Below are 15,531 nucleotides of genomic sequence, written 5' to 3'. Positions count from 1 at the left end.
CTTCTCATGTGGACATTTATTACTACAATTTTTTCTGTAGACACTGTTTTAAATGTATCCCAGAGATTCTGGTACATTGTGTGTTCGTTCTCGTTGGTTTCGAAGAACATCTTTATCTCTGCCTTCATTTCATTGTTTATCCAGTCAACATTCAACAGCCATTTGTTCAGTTTCCATGAGGTTGTGCAGTTCTGAGTTAGTTTCTTAATCCTGATTTCCAATTTGATTGCACTGTGGTCTGAGAGACTGTTTATTATGGTTTCTGTTCTTTCGCATTTACTGAGGAGTGATTTACTTCCAATCATGTGGTCAGTTTTAAGAGTAGGTGCGATGTGGTGCTCAGAAGAATATATATGCTGTGGATTTGGGGTGGAGAGTTCTGTAGATGTGTTAGGTTTGCTTGGTCCAGATCTGAATTCAAGTCCTGTATATCCTTGTTAATTTTCTGGCTCGTTGATCTGTCTAATATTGACAGTGGATTGTTGAAGTCTCCCACTATTATTTTGTGGGAGATTAAGTCTCTTTGTAGGTCATAAGAACTTGCTTTATGTATCTGGGTGCTCCTGTATTGGGTGTGTATATATTTAGGATAGTTAGCTCTTCTTGTTGCTTTGATCCTTTTACCATTATGCCATGCCCTTCTTTGTCCATTTTGATCTTTGTTGGTTCAAAGTCTATTTTATCAGAGACTAGGATTGCAACTCCTGCTTTTTTTTTGCTCTCCATTTGCTTGATAAACCTTCCTCCATCCCTTTATTTTGAGTCTGTTGTGTCCTCGCATGTGAGATGGGTTTCCTGAATATGGCACCCTGATGAGTTTTGGCTTTTTATCCAATTTGCTAGTCTGTATCTTTTGATTGGGGCATTTAGCCCATTTACACTTATGGTTGATATAGTTATGTGTGAATTTGATCCTGCCATTTTGATGCTAGCTGGTTGTTTTGCCTGAGTTGGCATAGTTTCTTCATTGTATAGATGCCCTTTACCATTTGGTACATTTTTTGAGTGGCTGGTACTGGTTGTTCCTTTCTATGTTTAGTGCTTCTTTCAGGAGCTCTCGTAAGGTAGGCTTGGTGGTGACAAAATCTCTCAGCAATTGCTTGTTTGTAAAGGATTTTATTTCTCCTTTGCTTATGAAGCTTAGTTTGGCTGGATTTGAAATTCTAGGTTGAAAGTTCTTTTCTTTAAAGATGTTGAATATTGGCCCCTACTGTCTTCCGACTTGTAGGGTTTCTGCCAAGAGATCTGCTCTGAGTCTGATGGGCTTCTGTTTGTGAGTAGCCCAGCCTTTCTCTCTGGCTGCCCTTAGCATTTTTTCCTTCATTTCAACCCTGGTGAATCTGATGATTATGTTCTTTGTGGTTGCTGTTCTTGAGGAATGCCATTGTGGTGGTCTCTGTATTTCCTGGACTTGAATGTTGGCCTGCCTTGCTAGGTTGGGGATGTTCTCCTGGTTAATATCCTGAAGTGTTTTCCAGCTTGGGTTCATTCTCTCTGTCACATTCAGGTACACCTATCAAATGTAGATTATGTCTTTTCACATAATCCCTTATTTCTTGGAGGCTTCATTCATTTCTTTTCACCTGTTTTTCTCTAATCTTGCCTTCTTGTTTTATTTCATTGAGTTGATCTTCAATCACTGATATCCTTCCTTCTGCTGGGTTGATTCGGCTATTGAAACTTGTGTATGCTTTGCCAAGTTCTCTTGTGTGTTTTTCAGCTACATCAGGTCATTTATATTCTTCTCTAAGCTGTTTATTCCCATTAGCATTTCATCTAACCTTTTTTCAAGGTTCTTAGTTTCTTTGCATTGGGTTAGGACATGTTCTTTTAGCTCAGAGAAGTTTGTTATACCAACCTTCTGAAGCCTGTTTCTTTCAATTCATCAGACTCATTTTCCATCCAGCTTTGTTGCCTTGCTGGTGAGGAGTTGTGATCCCTTGGAGGGGAGGAGGCATTCTGGTTTTTGGTGTTTTTATCCTTTTTGCGCTGGTTTCTTCCCATCTTTGTGGATTTATCTATCTGTGGTCTTTGTAGTTGGTGACTTTTGGATGGGGTCTCTGAGTGGATGTCCTTTTTGTTGATGATGAAGTTATTTCTCTCTTTTTTAGTTTTCCTTCTAACCGTCAGGCCCCTCTGCTGTAGGACTGCTGGAAGTCCACTCCAGACCCTGATTGCCTGGGGATCACCCCTGTGGACTGAAGAACAAGTAAGGGTTGCTGCCAGTTTCTTCTTCTGTTATCTTTGTCCCAGAAGGGTACCTGCCAGATTTCAGCCTAAGCTCTCCTTTATGAGGTGTTTCTTTGGATATACAGGGGTCAGGGAGCTGCTTGAGGAGACAGTCTATCCCTTATGGAGCTCAAGTGCTGAGCTGGGATTCCGTTGTTCCATTCAGAGCCTCTGAGCAGGTACGTTTAATTCTGCTGCAGCGGAACTCCTAACTGCCTTTTTTCCCGTTGCTCTGTCTGGGGAAGGTGGAGCTTTATTTATAAGTTCCTGACATGCTGCTGCCTTTTTTCAGAGATGCCCTGCCCAGCAAGGTGGTAGTCTAGCCACAGTCTGCCAGCAGGGGCATTACTGAGCTACTGTGGGCTCTGCCCAGATGCCATGTGAACTTCCTGTTAGAACTGTCTTGATAATTGTGGTCTGCCTCAGTAATGGCGGACTGCCTTAGTAATGGTAGACTGCCTTGTTAATGGTGTAGTGCCTGAGTAAAGACGGATTGCCTCTGTAATGACGGACTGCCTTGGTAGTGGTGGACTGCCTTGTTAAAGACGGATTACCTCTGTAATGATGGACAGCCTTGGTAGTGATGGACTGCCTTGGTAATGGCTGACGCCCTTCCCCCTACAGAGTTGGACTGTCCCGGGTCCAGCTGTGCTTGTTGCGAAAGTCTCAATCCAGAGTGTTTTAGATTGCTGCTGTTTGCAGGGGGTGGCAACCGCTCAACCAGATCACCTGGCTCCCTGTTTCAGCCCCGTTTTTTTCAGTTGAACAGGCAGCTCTGTATCCCAGGTGTTCCAGGCACCTGTTGAAACCGCTGCCCAGATTTGTGCGAGTTTTTGTGCGGAGACCCGCAGTACTGGCTGAAACAGCTGTGCTGGAAACTTGTGATACTTCTCAGCCCAGAAATCTGCTGTGTGGGCAGTAAAAACTCATTTGGAAATGCGGTGATCACTTACCCTCTGTGTTGTTCTCTGCACTCCAGAGCTGTTCCTATTTGGCCACCAGTTCTTTTTTATTTTTTTTTTTGAGATGGATTCTCGCTCTGTCACCAGGCTGGAGTGCAGTGGCGCAATCTCAGCTCACTGCAACCTCCGCTTCCTGGGTTCAAGCAATTCTTGTGCCTCAGCCTCCGAAGCAGCTGGGATTACAGGCAAGCGCCACCACACCCAGCTAATTTTTGTATTTTTACTAGAGATACGTTTCACCATGTTGGCCAGGATGGTCTCGATCTCCTGACCTTGTGATCCGCCTGCCCCAGACTCCCAAAGTGCTAGGATTACAGGTGTGAGCCACCGCGCCCAGCTGAAGAGTTCTTAGCTATGACATCAAGAGCACAATTCATTTAAAATATCAATAAATTATACTAAATCAAAATAAAAAACTTCTGTTCCTGAAAACACTCTGTTAAGAGGATGAAAAGATGAGTACAGACTGGGAGAAAATGCCAGCCATGTATCAGACCAAGAATGTAGATCTGGACTATATATAGAGCTCTCAAAATGTAACAGTAAAAAGAAACAGAAACTTCAGTTAGGAAATGGGCAAAACATATGACACAGATGGCAGATAAGCATATGAACATATAAAAAACTTCATTAGCCATTAGGAAAATGCAAATTAAAATCATGGTTGTGGGATGTCACTAGACACCTACTAAAACAGCTCAAGTAAAGAGATCACAATACCCTAAAAATGCAGAGAAGCTGGATCTCATGTACTGCTGGTGGGGATGTAAAGTAGTACAGCCACTCTGGAAGATTTCAGTTTCAGCAGTTTCTTAAAAAGTGGAATGTATACTTAGCTGACATTACCCAGCACTTGCACTCCTGATCATTTATCCCAGAGAAATGCAGTCATATGTCCACACAAAAGTGTGTGCATGAATATTCACAATAGCTTTATTTGTGGTGGCTCCAGATTTGAAACAACCCACATGTCCTTCAAGTGGTTAACTATGGTACATTAAAACCACACAATAGGCCGGGCGCGGTGGCTCAAGCCTGTAATCCCAGCACTTTGGGAGGCTGAGGCGGGTGGATCACAAGGTCAAGAGATCGAGACCATCCTGGTCAACATGGTGAAACCCCGTCTCTACTAAAAATACAAAAAATAGCTGGGCATGGTGGTTTGTGCCTGTAATCCCAGCTACTCAGGAGGCTGAGGCAGGAGAATTGCCTGAACCCAGGAGGCGGAGGTTGCGGTGAGCTGAGATCGCGCCATTGTACTCCAGTCTGGGTAACATGAGTGAAACTCCGTCTCAAAAAAAAAAAAACCACACAATACTACTCAGCAATACAAAGGAAGAAACTTGATATAACAACATGAATAGCTCGCAGAGGACTCATGCCAGGTGAAAACAATCTAGTCCCTAATGATGACATAGTATATGATTCCATGCATATAACATTCTTGAAATGATGAGAATTCTTGAGAGGGAAAGCAGATTAGTGATTAGGGGTGGAATGGAGAAGAGTGTGCCTGCCAAGGGGCACACAGGACCTTTGTGCTGATGGAATCGGTATGTCTTGTGATCATCAAATTCGTTTGTGGTAAAATGGCATAGAACTGTACACACGCAAATGAGTGCCTATAGAACTGGAGAAATCAGAATAAGGTCTACGGATTGTAGCAGTGTCTTTTCACGCATCTGAATTTGATGGCTTTCTGGAACTGGGGGCCTGGGCAGTGCATTGCTAGAAGTGGGACTCTGTGGTGAACCCGACAGTGTTCCTGGCTGCAAAGAGCTTAACTCTGGTAAGAAGGCTGCTACTGGCCAGGTCTGGGTGCCACTGCTGCCCTCTGCCAGTGAAGCTGATCAGAATCTTGCCCTAAGAGACCCCTCTTACACCCCACCCACAGTACCTTGGGTGGGGTGGTCTGCCCTAGAGCACTTACGCTGGGCAGAGGGAGCTGCGGAAGTATACAGGGAGAGTGCTAGAGTCCAGGATGGTCAGCTGTACTCAGGATTGGGGCGAGGGTGTGGTTGTTTGTAGATTAAAATGCAGGTATATGATCAAGTAGAATTTTGAAATTGCTGTAAATTTTTAAGGTAAAATAGGAATTACCAAGGAATTTTATACTTTATTACCCTCTTAAGGTATTAAAGAGGATCTGTCAGTGAAAATAAGAAGAACTGGTCCCATCGAGCCACTGATTTTGACAGACAAGAAAACAGACCCCAGAACACTCCTTATCACAGGACTGTCAGTGTCTGGGATGCTGATAATGTTTCTCAAGTAGTAGTCACCCTCTTCTGGGAAGTCATGGCTTTGTCTGAAATCATGTAGGTTGGTAGAACCAAAGCAGAGATCAGAATCCTCATCTTTAGATCCCTCAAACCTCCCCTCACCCATGTTTTTCATCTGCACCACAAAATTTCAGATACCTGTATTGGAGGCTTTTGCGCTTTTCCTTTTTGCTGAATTAGTTTACGCTTAAGAAAGTCAGTTAACGCCATTTTATTTCCTGCTTACGTTTCAGAATGGATTGATAGTGATTTGTCATTCTGACAAAATTTTAGCAGGTTTAGCAATTTGAATATGTGAAAATATTCTGAAATTCATCATATAAACAGTGTTTGAATGTTTGCTGACTTAAATTGTTATGACACTCTACTAGGTAGGCACTCTGAGAAAATGGAAAGTTGCAGCCCTTTTCCCCTGATAGTCAAATTTAGGAAGTGAGAGAAATGAATCAGTACAAGATTTCTCGATGCTCCGAACCTAAACTGCAGACTGCTCCTCTCCCTTTTGTCCCGATGGCTCAAGCCACATTCGTCATGCCCCTCTGACATGTTAGGTATGTACCAACTTAAGGCATTCGCCGTTCTCTCTGCTTGGAACGCTGCTAACTACAATATCCTTAAGACTGACGAGACTGACCCCTTCCACGTCTGTGCTTACATATGACCCACCCTGGGTGGGCAGTCGCAAGACCCACCCTAACCACACTGTTTAGAATTGTAACCTGCCCCTCTCCCCGGGGCTGAATCCCATTACTCTACCTTTTGTCGTAGCATTTATTACTCATGTACTTTACTTAGTTATGTTTATTGCTGTATCAGCAATGTAGATATTTGGTCCGCATTGTTTGCGTGGTGTCTCATGGGACTTTGGATGTGATGAAAGTAAAATTCTTGGCCGGGCATGGTTGCTCATGCCTATAATCCTAGCATTTTGGGAGGCTGAGGCAGGCGGATCACTTGAGGTCAGCAGTTTGAAACCAACCTGGCCAACATGGTGAAACCTTGTCTCTACTAAAAATACAAAAAAGTCAGCCAAGCATGGTGGCACGAGTCTGTAGTCCCAGCCACGCAGAAGGCTGAGGTAGGAGAATTGCTTGAACCCAGGAGTCAGAGACTGCAGTAAGCCAAGGTCGCACCACCGCACTCCATCCAGCCTGTGTGACAGAGCGAGACTGTCTCAAAAACAAAAAAAGAAAAAGAAAAGAAAGAAAGTAAAATCCTTTTCCCTAAGTCTCTCTATCCACAATTTTTTTTTTTTTTAGCGTTTACCTCTCCTAGAAGCAGAGATTCTGAGTTTCAAAGAAAATGGTGAGATACTGATTAATTTAAAGTGAAGATTAGTGTGCCTTATTTTATACAAGCTGCCAAGGAGGAAAAATGTCCATTTTCCAAACTACATTATTGAATTTTACCTATTTTGTAAAGACACTTCTCGGGTATTCTTTTTGTTGCAGACTCTTGGGGACAGGTTAAAGAGGACTTTTTCAATTAGGAGATTTGTGGAATCAGAATTTAATTAGTGACATTGTCCTTGTCAAGTTTAAGATCTTGAAATCATGATGGGTTGAGAGAGACTAACGATTTCAAGGACAGTAAACTATTGTTCGGAAAAGGTTGAACTTACCAAATGTTTCCTAAACAATGTATACTTTATTAGCAAGGCTGTATGGTACTGCCTGGAAATACTCTTTCCATTCCCACTGCCACTACTTGATTCAGGCCTCATCACCTCTTGATTAAACTCTCAGTGTATTGGTCTATAAATTTGCCTTCCTCCTTGTTCAGTCCATCTTACATGCTGCTGGGAGTTATTTTCATGAAAATCAAATGTATTTATATCAGTCCTTTAAATAACTTCATTGGGACCTTGTCGAGAACCTGTGCCTATAGCACAGCCTACATGCCCTTGAGGGTCTGCCTTTAATGTGTTTGGGGACCTACCTCTCTACTTAGCTCATCAGCGTTTCTGAATTTGCCAGTCCTGCACACTACGCCATTCCCTTACATTCCTGTTTACAATGTGCCTTCTGGAATTTCTCTTTCCTCCTGATCTCACTAGGTCTATTCAGGCAGCAACTGCTTAGGCTCCTTCCCACGATGTTTTATGCAATAACTTATCAGTGCTCAGAGTCACTGCTTAATAGAATTTTTTTTCCTTTTTAAAAGCTTCAAACAAATACTGTCTTACCGTAAGTTAAAATATGTTGACTAAAAATTGTGATGATTGCTGAAAGTATTCAGCAGATATCTCATGAACTGCATCGACTCGAAAGTGGAGTTTATTTGAGAAAGGAGATGGAAATCACACCTGAATGGAGAGCATTGTGAAAAGTGATGTCAGCAAGAACTTAGGGTGTATGGAAAGGATGGTAAAGGCACCAACTGGATGGATCAGGGAGACATGGAATGCAGAATGTGAGAAATAGGTAATCTCTTAAATCGCACAAACGTAGGTTTCATTTTTATGCTCTAGTGTGTTAACACTGGTGACTTGACTTCCCTGAGTGACAGTGAGATGAGTGTGATTCATATTCATATCCACTTCATAGAGCTGTAAGGACTGAGGTAACCAATGACATGTGTCACACAAACCTGACATGTTGTAAACACCAAATGGTTCTAGACAGTAGTTCTGGTTGGTTTTGTGGTCAGTTAGAAATCTTTCATCTAGTAGAATTTTCTTTGCAGCACAAACAATTGAAATGTTAATTTTCTATGTGTACTAAGGTTTGTATTCTTCATTAATATGAAGGAGTATAGGATGACCTGGTGTTTCGTGCCAGCTTTGTTTTTGGCTCATTGCTCAATGTATGAGAGAGAATGCATAGTATTTGTTCTTCAACTATTTTACCTGCAGAATGGAAGAGAGTTGACATATCTAGAAAATGCTTTGAGTTCTTGGACATCACTATTTGAAAACGCACTGATTACCCTTAGTTGAGAATGGGAACAACTAAAGGGGGAAAGTCACTGGTTCACGCTGTACTATTAGAATTGGTTGTCTTCTTACCTGACTTGCAAATTGAGGATTTTTTTTTTTTTTTTTTATTTTTTTGCTATTTTTTTTTTGTTTGAGACAGCGTTTCGTTCTTGTGGCCTGGGCTGGAGTGCAGAAGCTTAATCTCTGCTCACTGCAACCTCTGCCTCCCAGGTTCAAGCGATTCTCCTGTTTCAACCTCCTGAGTAGCTGGGGTTACAGGCGCCTGCCACCACGCCCAGCTAGTTTTTCTACTTTTAGTAGAGATGGGATTTCACCACGTTGGCCAGGCTGGTCTTGAACTCCTGACCTCAGGTGATCCACCCGTCTCGCCCTCACAAAGTGCTGAGATTACAGGCGTGAGCCATGGCGCCCAGCCATAAATTAAGGATTCTTAATCTTTGCCGGGGTGTAACCTGTTGAGGATGAATTGTAACCAGTTACAATGAATACAAATCCTCCTCTCTGTTTGACCTAGAAAACTTTCCAAAAGGAGATGTCTTTACAATAACGATATATTTGGTGAAACCTGTGGGTTTTTTTTTTTTTTTAAACTTATGATGACAGTATTGAAAGAGGAAACTAATCTGTATTGTCAGCACAGCCATGACTAGCAGTAGTCATTTCTTGAGAGGTGGAGCTGTTTCTCAGAAAGCATGCTGTTTGAGGGTAGGAGGTAAATGGACTCCTTGTCAGAAATTGGCTTAATTTTTATTCAAGTTATAACCCGCAGCTCTATTTGGGTATTGCATTTCTTCATTCACTCAGTGACAAAAATTAAGGCAGATGATGCCTCTAGAAAAAAAAAGTGTATTTCTTGATAGTTCTGCTACTGGTGCTGGTAGAGGTTGAAAAATAAGATTTCCTGTGGAAGTGTGGTTTGGTTGCTTTTGTGGTATCATGCAAAAGAGTTTGAACTAGCTTCATTTTTCTCCCTTTACTGGATCCTTTAAAAGATTGGAAAGAGGGAGGTAGCCAGACTTATGCTGATGGTAAAGTTTTGTGGGCTTTGGGACTGACTTACATAGCCCAAAGGTTATGAGATGCTGCTGTTGTGATAATGTCATTTCAGAGGCTCTTATGAAAGAGGAGAAAGGATGTACCTTTCTGTGTTTTCTCATTAAGTAGTCAAAAGTTTGGTTTTTAGTGGTTAGTTTACAGATCTGGGGCTGGCTGATGGTATCTGGTCAGGGAAAAGAGACCTGTGACTTAGTTGTAAGGGAACCTGTATATGCTCTCACAAACTCGAAACTGTGTATTGTGGTTCTTAATTGGAGAATAGGCAGTGCCCTTCTTTGTTATCTTCACTAAAGAATATGAGTTATAAAGTCACACATGGTTTCTCATAAAAAGGCTTTGATAGTTTCACTTCCTGTAATGTGTATATTCACAGTCTTTTGCGATAGTTATTTTAAAGTGATGTGTTTTAGTTATGTTTTTTCTCTACAGTCTCTTCTAAATAAAAAAGTTATATATACTTTCTATTCTGTATTAATCTTTTTGAATTTTTAAAATAATTTTATTTTTAATTTATATTAGAGTTTTATTTCTCCTTTTTGCTTTAAGATTTTTTCTTTTAAAATTGTTTTTCATTTTTCCTTCGTATGTATTATTCTTAATAGAACAGAAGAATTAAAATAATATCTAGTGATGTAGGTATTTGAGTTTTGTTTTTAATCAGCCTTGAGAAGAAAATATAGGCTCAAAGAACATTTATAGCCAGTTCTAAATAGCTATAGAGTTTTCCCAAGGATTACCTTTCTTTTTTAGTATTTATTATCTGATAGCAAAATTGAAAAAAAAAAAAAAACTTCCTGAGAAAATTCACTGTTCCTTTGCTTCTGCTGACGCTGTGTAAATTAATGTTAGACCGGAATCGAGGCCACTGCCTGGGGCTGAGCCCTGTGGACCCAGTGCCCTGCAGGTAGCACCCTCCTCCTCACTGCCTCCCAGAACTGGATCTGTGCTTTTCTGGTGTGTGGTTACTATGCTTATAGAGCACTGAGGTAACACCTGGTGCATATTTTACTGATTGAAGAAAAAAAGAGCAGTGAATTTTAGTTCAGAGTCCTGAGGGTGGGGTATCAAATACTCTTAAAGCCAAACTGCTGAAGGTCTTTCTTCAGTTTTACTTCCTCCGTAGCCGGGCAAGGATGTGGGGTAGTGCCATGTGGGGTAACCGGATTCCCAGCACCCTGTGAGGTGGACCTTCCCGGGTTTTACGGATTCCTACAGCCAAATAGCTGTTTTCAGTTGTGCAATAGATATGAGTAGCCTTTGGTTTGTGCTCTTTCTGTGATTACAACATGAGGAAATACATTCCTTTGGTGTGATATTTTAGTGAAACTTTAATTTTAAAATTGTGTAGTATTTTAAAACCAGGCATTATTTTTTTGGTATGTTGTCTAGGAGATATGTGGTCTTATTTTAATTAGGTTGCTGACCTTTTTATTGTTTCACATAATATAACAGTTAAAGGATGATTAAACTGTTAAAAAAAAAAATGACTTTAAAAAAAGTGCTTGTTGACATCATCTTTCCGAGAACACTAGTATATGTGATTTACTATAACAAGATCTTAGTTTTCCTGTTGGCAAATGACATGTAATATTTACAGAGGTCTTGGGTTCAGTCCAGCAGAAACATCTCAGATAAATTGATGTGTGAAACTAAAGCCATTTAACATTTTCTTTCATTTGGAGATAATATAAACATTTTTTTTAGTTTCAAAGTAAGGAGAGACTGGCTATTTAGTATAGATTTCTTTGAGATGGACTTTGTAATAGTATGCATTCTCTAGAGTTAAACATCAGACACCATGTTTTCAATTTACAATTCAGTGATATGTATCCAGCAGTTGTATGTTGAAGATTCTGAGTTAATTCTATTGTTATGCATGGGCTTTTTCTCCTTGTGTCATGCTTTTCTTCCTTTCCCATCTAAATGTATAAGGTCATGTTTTGTATTTCACATTCAAATTAACATAAATTCTCAGTCTATGAGATTTTTACTTTTAAAAACTAGAAATATATCTGAACTGTTAACAGAGTCTAAGTAGTGGAGTTATCTTCAGTGGTCTTTTAAAGAATACAATTGGAATCTTCCAACTGTCTTTAAATATTTTCAGCATTTAACCTAAACACAGTTCAGTGCTAAAATTTATTTAAACATGGTAGAATTAATATCTTTTGAGAAATGGATAGGGTGAAATATAGTTACCTTGGACATCTAGTCTCATCTATTTGAGATTAGTTATCATTTTGTAGGTAGACTAATGAATTCTTAGGTTCCAAGAATCTGAATTATCCTGTTACTTTTAGGAAGGTAAGTACTTTATTCATTTTACTATGTTTCACTCTAGTCGATTTTTTTCAAATCACAACAGCTAATGTGCTACAAACAGAAGCACTTCCCTTCCAGCACTATAAGAACAAACAAGATTACATTTTATACTCCCTACAAAAAAAAAGTAGAGAATAATTTAGGATTTGTCTCAACTCTCCTATGATGCTAACTTATTTTTCTTAATTCTTCTATCCTTTTATAAATACCTAGAATATTAATATGGAGATTTAAAAAACAGTTAAGTTTGAAATGACAGTTGTGGTTTATCATTCTCTATTTTCAGATGATCACAGTCGTGTTAAACTGCAAAATGCTGAGAATGATTATATTAATGCCAGCTTAGTTGACATAGAAGAGGCACAAAGGAGTTACATCTTAACACAGGCAAGTAGTACAATACCAAGCAAATGCCTGAAAATGATGTGTTTGTGGTTGTTCTGCTTTAAATCATAGGTAAAAGTATATCTTGACTTCTTTTGGAAATGAAATGGTATTTCAGTTTTTTCTGGCGATGTATTAATTATGGAAATTATAAAGGTTTGCACCTTTGAGTATTTAAGATACAAGCCAAGTTATTTTTGATATTATGTGTTCTGTGAAGCAAAATTCTTATGAAATGGCTTAGGCCAGTTCTTTGGGCAGATTGTGTTCCTCATGTTGTATCTGACACAGAGCTCTGCTAATTCTTAGCTTCTTCTGTTTCTCTTCCCATACCCTGTGGCGAAACCAGAGGTCCTAGATGGCTCTTCTGTTCCTCCCCCTGCCTCACATATATCTTCAGAGAGTATGCCAAGCCCTAGGTGGTTTCTGGTTGTCTTCAAGGACCTGTGTGTGTGCTGAGACCAGGTGCTCCAGAGGCCCAGCTGTAAGGCTCTGTGGTCCCTTTGGCCTTCTGCCCGATTGCCTCTGAGCACATCAGCCACACCCGTGTATAACCATGACTTTCCTTCCATTCTAAGATAATAAGAGATTTTTGTGTATCCGCAACTACTGTTTGTTCATCAAGTAATAAAGACTTAATTAACAGTGCTGTCATTTCACCCTAAAGATTTTTAAATATTCAAAAGATACACCATAATATTTAGATTTTTGAAAACCTAACTTGAATCAGAATGACTGTTTTTACATGCTTTGTATAATTTAAACCATATGACAACCCTCTGTGGTAAATAGTATTGCCTTTATTTTATACATGAGGAATCTAAGGAGATCCAGAGTCATTAAATAACTTTTTTTTTTGAGGCAGTCTCACTCTGTCACCCAGCTCACTACAACCTCAGCCTCACAGGTTCAAGTGATTCTTCTGCCTCAGCCTCCCGAGTAGCTGGGATTATAGGTGCCCACCACCACACCCAGCTAATTTCTCTATTTTTTAGTAGAGACAAGGTTTCACCATGTTGCTCAGGCTGGTCTCTAACTCCTGACCTCAGGTGATCCACCTGCCTTGGCCTCCCAAAGTGCTGGGATTGTAGGCCTGAGCCACCTCGCCCAGCCTCCTAGTGATTGTTTTTGAACCCCTTACCGCTATGTGTGTCCTGAAGGAGCCCTGCATATTTAATGCAAGAACTCAGAAGCCTGTCTCTGGATTTTTCTTCTCTCCTGAATTTCCCTACGTATTTTTCAGGTCTCTATTTTGATATTTTTACTGGATTTCAAAATCTGCACATTCTGTATCTTTTTTACCAAGCTAGCTGCCTCCCTATTTTTTTCATTGGGATTAAAACTGTCTTCATCATCTGCTAAATTCTTTCTGATCTTCTGTTGCCCCTGCCCTTTTTCAGAGCTCTCTTCAATTACACTTGTCCTATTGCAGCAGCTTTTTAAGACCTCCCCTTGCCACCATCCCTGTCACTCTAGTGGCATAGTTGCCCACTACATCCCTCCACTTCCACCTCATGGATCTATTTGTCTTTTCCCAAATATGTCCTAAATTTTCATGCACTTTGCCTTATGCTTGTTGCCTAGGCTGGAGTGCAGTGGTACGATCTCAGCTCACTACAACCTCAGCCTCCCATTCTTCTGCATTCCCCCTCTGTATTAGGACCTTTTTTGAGATTCTTCTGTAGTTTCCTTCCCAGCCTTTCTTGCTCCCTAAGACCTGGTGGTTTAATTTACCCATAATTTTGTGGTACTTAACTGTGTCCATTAGTCATACAAGTACTTCTCCTTGCCTCCTTTGCAAGCTGTTCGAGAGCCAAGTCTGCATCTCAGCCTAGCTCTTGCCCTTGTAATTGGCAGGTTGTTTGGAATGGGGGATACAGAAAACTAGAGATGCGAAATGCTTATTACCCCAGCTCTTCTGATTGTCCTTTGTAGATTATTATTTCAAACATCTTTTTCTTCTGAGTTTTATGAATTAGTATTTTTTGAAAGTCAGCTCCTTGGTATATTATGTCTATTTTTCAGATGAAGAAAATTGGTAGCATTGCTAGTAAATGGAAGAGCTGAGATGTGAATCTCTGTCCCTCTGATTTAAAAACCTGTGGCAGGGCGCGGTGGCTCACGCCTGTAATACCAGCACTTTGGGAGGCGGAGGTGGGCGGATCACCTGAGGTCAGGAGTTCAAGACCAGCCTGGCCAACATGGTAAAACCCCGTCTCTACTAAAAATACAAAAATTAGGTGGGCATGGTGGTGCACGCCTATAATCCCAGCTACTCAGGAGGCTGAGGCAGGGAGAGTTGCTTGAACCTGGGAGGCAGAGGTTGCAGTGAACTGAGATTGTGCCATTGCATTCCAGCCTGGGTGATAGAGTGAGACTCTGTCTTGGAAAAACAAACAAACAAACAAACAAACAAACAGTGCCCTTTATACTGTAGCAGCCGTGTTCCTGTTTATTATTTAGTTTAGAATCACCAGTGGAATGGCATGGGGTGTGATTGTGTGATTGTGTGCCAAGCAGTGACCTCACTGGCAAATTGCTACATCCCTTGTTTTTTTTTAGATTAAAGAAAAGGGCATTCATTTTACTGGGGATTTCCTCATTGCTGTTATGTTTTGTTTTGGAAGCAGATCAAGTAATAGAAAAATCTGTTGAGTGAGGAAAACACCGTTCTCAAATAGTAGATTGTAGTTTGTCAGGATCCTCAGTAGACTTTTAGCATTTTTACAACTTAACCTTGGTTTATTCATTTAAGTAATATTTATTGAGTATCTGGTGTATATCAAGGAGTACACCAGGCCTAAAGATGCTTTTAGTTGGCTGGACACTGTTGTTCACGCCTGTAATCCTAGCACTTTGGGAGGCTGAGGCAGGTGGATCACTTGAGGTCAGGAGTTCAAGATCAGCCTGGCCAACATGATAAAACCTGTCTCTACTAAAAATAGAAAAGTTAGCCAGGTGTGGTGGTGGGTGCCTATAATCCCAGCTCCTTGGGAGGCTGATGCAGGAGACTTGCTTGAACCTGGGAGGAGGAGGTTGCAGAAAGCTGAGATTACAACACTGCACTCTAGCCCAGGTGGCAGAGACTCCATCTCAAAAAAAAAAACAACAAAAAAAGATGCTTTTTAAAGTGGTCTAGAACCACTTTAACCCCCTTGTTGCATGTGGATCTGAAGCTCTGGGCAGCCCTGGCCCCCACTCTTGACTCTGCTCCTAACTGTTACCATTCTGCCACATTCCATGTAAGTTGAATGCATGTTCAGAGTTATTTTAGGTACAGGTATTGATCGACTTATGACCTATGCAACTTACGACCATTCGACTTTACGACCACAGTCGCTAGCTAGCCACGACTGCT

General features: G+C 40.8%; 1 protein-coding gene across 5 annotated transcripts in view; it reads left to right on the top strand.

Moving 5' to 3' along the window:
* PTPN2 (protein tyrosine phosphatase non-receptor type 2) overlaps window positions 1-15,531 on the top strand; it is a 112,003-nt gene that overhangs the window by 45,186 nt on the left and 51,286 nt on the right. For all 5 annotated transcript variants that reach the window (XR_004273487.1, XM_032293442.1, XM_032293440.1 and 2 more), the window contains one exon: window positions 12,076-12,176. Coding sequence is in view for 4 of the 5 variants with exons in the window: in XM_032293442.1 (XP_032149333.1) it covers window positions 12,076-12,176 (101 nt within the window). In the remaining variant the exon portion in view is untranslated. The remainder of the gene's footprint in view (window positions 1-12,075; window positions 12,177-15,531) is intronic.

The sequence above is a fragment of the Sapajus apella genome, unplaced genomic scaffold, assembly GCF_009761245.1.
Source record: "Sapajus apella isolate SASKATOON/1434 unplaced genomic scaffold, GSC_monkey_1.0 scaffold29, whole genome shotgun sequence".
NCBI classification, from domain to species: Eukaryota; Metazoa; Chordata; class Mammalia; order Primates; family Cebidae; genus Sapajus; species Sapajus apella.
Note: the sequence above shows the minus strand (reverse complement) of the source record. Positions and strands in the feature narration are given on the sequence as shown.